The following is a 7,380-nucleotide window of genomic DNA, read 5'->3' on the forward strand; positions in this document are numbered from 1 at the left end:
ATAGGACGTAAACTTGTTTTTTAAGAGGCATCTTTGGTTTGCGTTAAAACAACTTCAACACACGCAATGTTCTGATTGCACCACAAACGCAGTAGTCATCCTTACCTTTCACAGAGGCACTGAGTTTTATAAATAGGAGCATGATAGTGTAGAATAATCATATCCAAGGACCAGGGGTGGGTTTCAAAAAAGTTTGGAACCTCTTCTGTGTGGCCTGCTTTCCGGGTCCACTGGTGGAACCTCTTCTAACCGGTTCGGTAGATTTGACGAACCGGTTCTACCGAACTGGTGCGAACTGGTAGGAACCCACCTCTGATCTCAGAGCAAATCAGGTTGAGAAGCCTTAACTTTTGGCACATGGTAGATAGAAGGGGGGGGGGAAGCGGAACTGTTGGTGTGTCCCCTGTTTTTATACAATTTTTGGATTGGTAGATGTGCCTGGACGGGCAGCATCTGTGCTCAGCGTTGCAACAGAGATAAAACATTGTCACTTACAGTAAACCATGACATGCAATTCTGTATTTTTGAGCTGTCACCATAGTAACAACAAAGTCAAGATCAAAGCGGCTTGCAAAGAGCAGGAGGGGGGGTTGCCGGGGCTCTTCCCTGCATGCGAAACCAACGTTTAGCTAGCTCAGTCTTTCGTTCTCGTTTTCAGCCAGGCAGAACCTCCGTTGCTGTTTCGATGCCTTCTTTGGCCCGTGTCAGAATTGTACTTAATCAGAAATGATTCCCAAAGTTGTGCCAAGGGTGGGACTAGAACTCCCAGGCTCCTGGTGATGGGCCCAAATTCATGCAGCTGGCTTTCATGCCTAAGGCAGGACTAGAACTCCCAGTCTCCTGGTAATGGGCCCAAATTCATCCAGCTGGCTTTCATGCCTAAGGCAGGACTAGAACTCACAGTCTCCTAGTGATTGGTCCAAAGTTAACCAGCTGGCTTTCATGCCTAAGGCAGAACTAGAACTCACCAGCTCCTGGTGATGGGCCCAAAGTCATCCAGCTGGCTTTCATGCCTAAAATGGGACTAGAACTCACCATCTCCTGGTCATGGGCCCAAATTCATCCAGCTGGCTTTCATGCCTAAGGCAGGACTAGAACTCCCAGTCTCCTGGTAATGGGCCCAAATTCATCCAGCTGGCTTTCATGCCTAAGGCAGGACTAGAACTCACAGTCTCCTAGTGATTGGTCCAAAGTTAACCAGCTGCCTTTCATGCCTAAGGCAGAACTAGAACTCACGATCTCCTGGTAATGGGCCCAAATTTGTAGGGCGGCCTACAAATCGAATAAATACCAATACCAATACCAAAATTCATCCAGCTGGCTTTCATGCCTAAGGCAGAACTAGAACTCCCAGTCTCCTGGTAATGGGCCCAAAGTCCTCCAGTTGGCCATGCCTAAAATGGGACTAGAACTCACCATCTCCTGGTAATGGGCCCAAAGTCCTCCAGCTGGCCTTCATGCCTAAAATGGGACTAGAACTCACCATCTCCTGGTCATGGGCCCAAATTCATCCAGCTGGCTTTCATGCCTAAGGCAGGACTAGAACTCACAGTCTCCTAGTGATTGATCCAAAGTTAACCAGCCCTTCCTCCTAGTCGACCAGTCGATTCCTGTCCAATGGGGTGCCACTGAGATGTTTTGGAAACAGCTTGGATGCTTGGTGCCACTTTACGTGCAATTTTACATTCTTTTCCCAGGCTAGGTGTCCTTGAAGACAGGAAGAGGTTCTCACACCTCTTGTTTCCATCAAACCATCACCATCCCTTACCCCTGATCTCTACTCTCTACTTTCCAATCACTCCTCCTCCCCCTTAGCAATTTATGATAGGATACCAGCACAAGGCAGAGCTGAAGATGGCAGATGGGAGACATGGTCTTTCGGTGGAACAATGCAAAACCCAGCAAGTATCCTGGTTGGATTTGATCCCATAGCCCAAGAGTCAGCAACTTGAGGCTCTGGAGCCGCATGTGGCTTTTTCATTCCTCGGCTGCGGCTCCCTGTCACCGGTCGGCAGCACAATTTTGAGAGGGGCTTCCAGTTGGGGAGGGGGGGAGAAGCACAGTGCGCCAGGAGAAGACTCTATGGCAAGGGCGGGGGGCTTCCAGTCGGCTGCAAAACTAATAGGGCTTTCAGTTACGACAGGTAGAGGAAAAAGGATGCCGCAGTAGGAGGAGACTCTACGGTGGGGGGAAACCGGACTTCCGGTTGGCAGAGGAAAAAGTACACCATGCTAGGAGGAGACTCTATGGTGGGGGAAACCGGACTTCCGGTTGGCAGAGGAAAACATACACCCTGCTAGGAGGAGACTCTATGGTGGGGGAACCAAACTTCCGGTCAGCTCCAGATTGAATGCGGGGCTTCCAGTTAGGATCTTTGTTGTTCCTGGTGTTTTCTTTTCTGTGGGAAATGGGTCCAAATGGCTCTTTGAGTGTTTAAGGTTGCCGACCCCTGACATAGACTTTTCTCTTGTTGTTCTTTTGGGTGGTTAGGTGAGGCAGAAACGGTGGCCCTTCTAACATGCCAGTGGGGGTATGGGTGGTTGGGGAGGGGCAGGAAAGAGGAGAAGGCCCCATAAAGTGAATTTGCGGGCAGCAGCTCATGGGAAGCCGGCGCGAAATGTCTTGCAAGTAAAAGCCTGCAGTTGTTCATTAAGACAGGATAATGGAAGAATTAGTTGGAATTGGAGAATGCCAGAGAAGGTTGCCTATTAAAGCCCAGAGAAAGGCTCATTACAATTCTCCAGGGGATGTGTGCGGCCGCTTCTGTGCAATGTATTACTTTCACACACAGACACACACACACACACACACACACACAAAGGGGGAGGAGGGAAGAAACTCTGCAACAACAACAACAACAAGCCACAGCAACAAAAACCTCAGCATTGATCTTCCAGAGAGATTTCAGGTCACTCTGTAAAGAGGTAGCGATGGGGAAGAGGGAGAGAGGGAAAGAGGGGGAGAGAGAGAGAGAAAGAGGGAGGGAGGGAGAAAGAGAAAGAGAAAAAGAGAGAGAAAGAGAGAGAAAGGGAAAGAGAGGGAGGGAGGGAGAAAGAGAGTGAAAGAGAGATAAAGAGAGGAGAGAAGGAGAGGGAGGGAGTGAAAAAGAGAGAGAAAGAGAGAAGGAGAAAGGGAGGGAGGAAGGGAGTGAGAAAGAGAAAGGAAGAGAGAGAGAAAGAGAAAAAGTGGGAGAAGGAGCGGGACAGAGGAGGGAGAAGGATAGTGAAAGAGAAAGACAGAGAGAGAAAGAGGGGAAGAAAGAGGAAGGGGAAGAGGGAGGGAAGGAGAAACAGAGAAAAAGAGAGAAACAGAGAAGGAGAGTGAAATAGAGAGAGAGAAAGAGAGAGAGGGAGGGAGAGAGAGAGAAAAAAAGAGAAAGAGGAGAAGGGAAGGATAGTATCTTGATCCTCATGGAGTGAAATTGATGTTTAAGAACCGGAGAATGCTTAAGAATTGTGGGGCATATTTTAAAGATATTATTTTTGGGGTGGGGAAATGTAAAAAAAACTTCAGCAGATCTGATGCTCTAGAGCAACGGTGGGTTTCACATTTTGTTACCACTGGTTCGCCCCATGCTGATACGTGCACGCCTACCTCCGCACATGCACCCAGCCTTCCGTACATGCGCTTTGCTCATGCGTACACTTTCTACGCATGAGCCCGGCCTCAAAAATGTGCCTAAATAGGACAGCATAGAGTGGGTTCACCTGTGATTACTGCTGCCAGGTATTCTGGTGGGGTATAGAAGATAGCAATAGCACTTAGAGTTGACATATACCTCTGTAAGGCTTCCTAAAAATGCCCTAATTGATTCATGAGTATCGAATCAAGTTTCAATACAAAACTAGTCCTTTATTAGGAGCGCCATAGGCAAGATCTTTTCGCAGCCAAGTCTAAGCTTTGTTTGATTTATAGCTGAACTTTAACCCTGTTCCTCCCCTCCATCTGTGTCATAAATCACATTCCCCAATGAGGTGCACCCCTCCCAAGCTGGCTGCAGTAATCCGAGATCCGACTTCATCCGACAGTATGCGTGGAATGCAGTCCCCCACCCCTTCTCTTACTATGACAATGCTGGGGGTTGACAACCACTTTGCACTGCTTTCCAGCCCTCTCCAAATGGTTTACAGAGTCAGCATATTTGCCCCCAACAATCTGGGTCCTCATTTTACCGACCTGGGAAAGATGGAAGGCTGAGTCAACCTTGATGGGCATGGATTGTTATTTATTTTGTAAATCCTGACGTTTGGTGCTTATCATTCCTATTGTTCCACATTTTTAAAAAAAAAAAAAAAACTTGGCAAATCATGCTGCTATCATTTGAAAGGACCACTGAACATCAGTATTGTCCACTTGAAAGACTCAGAGAAAGGAGCTGGGAGCGAGCAAGTCAGCCATGAGAAACGGGGCATATGTGCCTAATTGTGGGTTGCAAACAGGTTTTCCTGCTCTGCCAGAAACCCAGTCCTGGTGAGAAGAATGATTCTTACAATAGCCATTTTTATATTCCTCCCAGGCGCTACAGATTCCCAGGACAGTGCTGTGAAATTTGAGATGACCACTAGTTGGCAGCAAAATATTGGCCCTCCATGTCTCTTTGTTGCCATCTAGTGGTTAAATGGAGGTGATATGAAAACCTTAATTACGAAGGAAGATTGGAAGGGTGTTACTTACTAATACCTTTTCCTTTTTCTCCTAATCCAGAATGAATGAATGAATGAATGAATGAATGAATGAATGAATGAATGAATGAATGAATGAATGCATGCATGAAGGAAGGAAGGAAGGAACGAATGAATGAATGAATGAATCATCTTATTCAGCATCCTTTTTACCCACTATTTCATCCTAAGAATACAGAGGAGAAAAACAGCCATTGAAAATGAGAGCCTAGAGAGGCCTTCTTTGCATGCAGCTTCTCTAGGACTTGGGGGTCAGGAAAGGGACGGGATAAATCAAATCAGCAGTTCCCATAGGACTGACCCTAGAGTTGTTGGCTTAACTCTAGGCAGGACATAACCTATTTGGAGTCAACTCCTTCGATTGCTTGAGTCAATTATTAATCCCTATTTCATGTCAACCCCCTCCCCCATCCTACTGACTGAAGTTGGGGTGACAGGGCCACCCATAAGATCTGACACCCCACCCCCCCCACACACACACTCTGTTCACTATTATCCTGGTAGTAGCTTGGGTGATACATAATCATAACAAAAGATTCGGTTTACCCACTCTGAAAGTGATGGATGATGGAAGTTGGTGGATCTAGAGGTTGACTTCCCATCCAACCTCTTAATGGCCAGCTGTGACAATTGGATAATCTATGAGGTCAAGCTATCTGTTGGCAATGCCATTTTATATTCTGCTAGAGAGAAACCGACCTGTAATGATCGGCTGTAACCTGGCAATAATTTCCCACACACTGGCCAAAGGTTTTTATCATACCTACCCTTTAAAAAAATCCTTCCCTCCACCACCCCCCCCAAAAAAAACAGCTGAGAGGAATAACAACATCTGGCCAAATCACATCCTTGACTTTCTTCTTTTGTAAATAAGGGGTTGATTATGCTTGTTTTAAATGGAAGACAATTCATCTGGCCATTTCCACATCCATGAAGTCTACATAAGTAGAATATTTGCTAGACTGCTAAACAAGCTGGTAGGTCTAATATCTCAGAACATGAATATCTCCATTTTGATAGCAACAGTAATAGTGACAGCACTTTGACTTATATACCACTTCATGGTGCTTTACAGCCCTCTCTAAGTGGTTTACAAAATCAGCCGTTTGCCCCCAACAATCTGGGTCCTCATTTTACCCATCTCGGAAGGATGGAAGGCCAAGTCAACCTTCAGCCAGTCAAGATCGAACTGCTGGCAGTAGGCAAAGTTAGTCTGCAATGCTGCATTGTAACCACTGGGAAGGAAAGAAGGAAGGGGGGAGGGAGGAAGGGAAGGAAGGAAGGAAAGTAGGAACAGCACTTAGACTTATATACCACTTCACAGTGCTTTACAGCCCTCTCTAAGTGGTTTACAGAGTCAGCATATTTCCCCCCAACAATCTGGGTCTTCATTTTACTCACCTCGGAAGGACGGAAGGCTGAATCAATCTTGAGCCTGGTGAGATTTGAACTGCCAAATTGCAGGCAGACGGCAGACAGCAGAAATTGCCTGCAGTACTGCACTCTAACCACTGCGTCACCGTGGCTCATGATCCTTCTAATGCAGCTGGGGTTTATCCTCAATCAGATTTCAATCGTCACATATTTTCAAGATGGATTGGACTTCATTTCCTAACGATCTTGGCATTTTGGCATTAGGGGAAAGCTATCTGATCTGGAAGCCATCCGATAGTCGGAGGTTCACTGAACTGGAATGGTGAAATGGAGAAGGAATGAAGTGTAATGTTGGTTGTTGAGTTTCCCCCCCCCCTCTAGTGATCACCACATTTGCTTAAAACCCCGGCGGATGAGATGCTTAAAGAATGAGAAATAATAATAGGGCGGAGACCGAAGATTGATGTGCTATCGTGGGGCTGTATGCCTCCTTCCTATCAACCGCTTTAAATGGCAACGTTTCTTGGCAAGATCGGCCACCTTTTCTAATTAAAAGCTAAAGGTGTTATTAAAGGTGCTCCCCACCCCAGCAACAGGGTGTCTCGCCGATTGAAATTGCACGGAAGGTGGGCCACCAAACTCAGCCGAATTTATCTCTATTTTGCTGTCCGTTGATGACAGCTGGGAATGCACTTACCATGCAAATGAAAAAAAACGGGATTACTACAAGATTAATAGCTGAATAGCTTACCTGGGTATAGGGGAGGTTTGTGGGGTATTGATAGTCACGAATGAAGGTATGGTATGTGTCCAAGGATAATGTTTGCAGGATCCCCTCTGGGTCAGACATCGGGTTCATTGTCCCATACTCAGGGAAACTTCTCTCTAGCTACACAGCCACACACTCTGCTAGGGAGAATGTTCTTATCCAGCACCACAAACCGGAGGTGGGTTGCTCCCGGATTGGCCTGGTTCGGCCGAAGGAACGGACTTCCAGTTGGTCCATTGCAGGGGTGGGTTTCAACCGGTTCGCGGCGGTCCCCGCGAACCGGTTGGTCGGCGAACCCAGAAGTAAGTAACTTCCGGGAATGGCGAAGGGCCCACCCGCCCACCCGCGCTCCTTACCGGTCTTTGAAGGCTTCTGCGCTTCCACGCAGGCGCATGGCACATACAGCGCCTGCGTGATTCTCCGCGAGCAGCTGGATGGCACATACAGCGCCTGCGCGAGTCTCCACGGGCAGCTGGAGCATCGCGCAGGTGCTAAGACGCATGTGTGAACTGCGCGCGTGCACGAGGACGCCGCCGGCCCCGTTCCAACCAAACC

The 7,380-nt window shown here is 47.5% G+C and overlaps 1 protein-coding gene across 1 annotated transcript in view; it reads right to left on the reverse strand.

The window, feature by feature from the left end:
• TBC1D21 (TBC1 domain family member 21) overlaps positions 1-6,915 on the reverse strand; it is an 81,205-nt gene extending 74,290 nt beyond the window's left edge. The window contains exon 1 of the mRNA XM_032233119.1: positions 6,808-6,915. Within this exon, the coding sequence (XP_032089010.1) occupies positions 6,808-6,915 (108 nt within the window). The remainder of the gene's footprint in view (positions 1-6,807) is intronic.
• Between the last annotated feature and the right edge of the window lie 465 nt (positions 6,916-7,380).

Source organism: Thamnophis elegans, chromosome 16 (genome assembly GCF_009769535.1).
Source record: "Thamnophis elegans isolate rThaEle1 chromosome 16, rThaEle1.pri, whole genome shotgun sequence".
NCBI classification, from domain to species: Eukaryota; Metazoa; Chordata; class Lepidosauria; order Squamata; family Colubridae; genus Thamnophis; species Thamnophis elegans.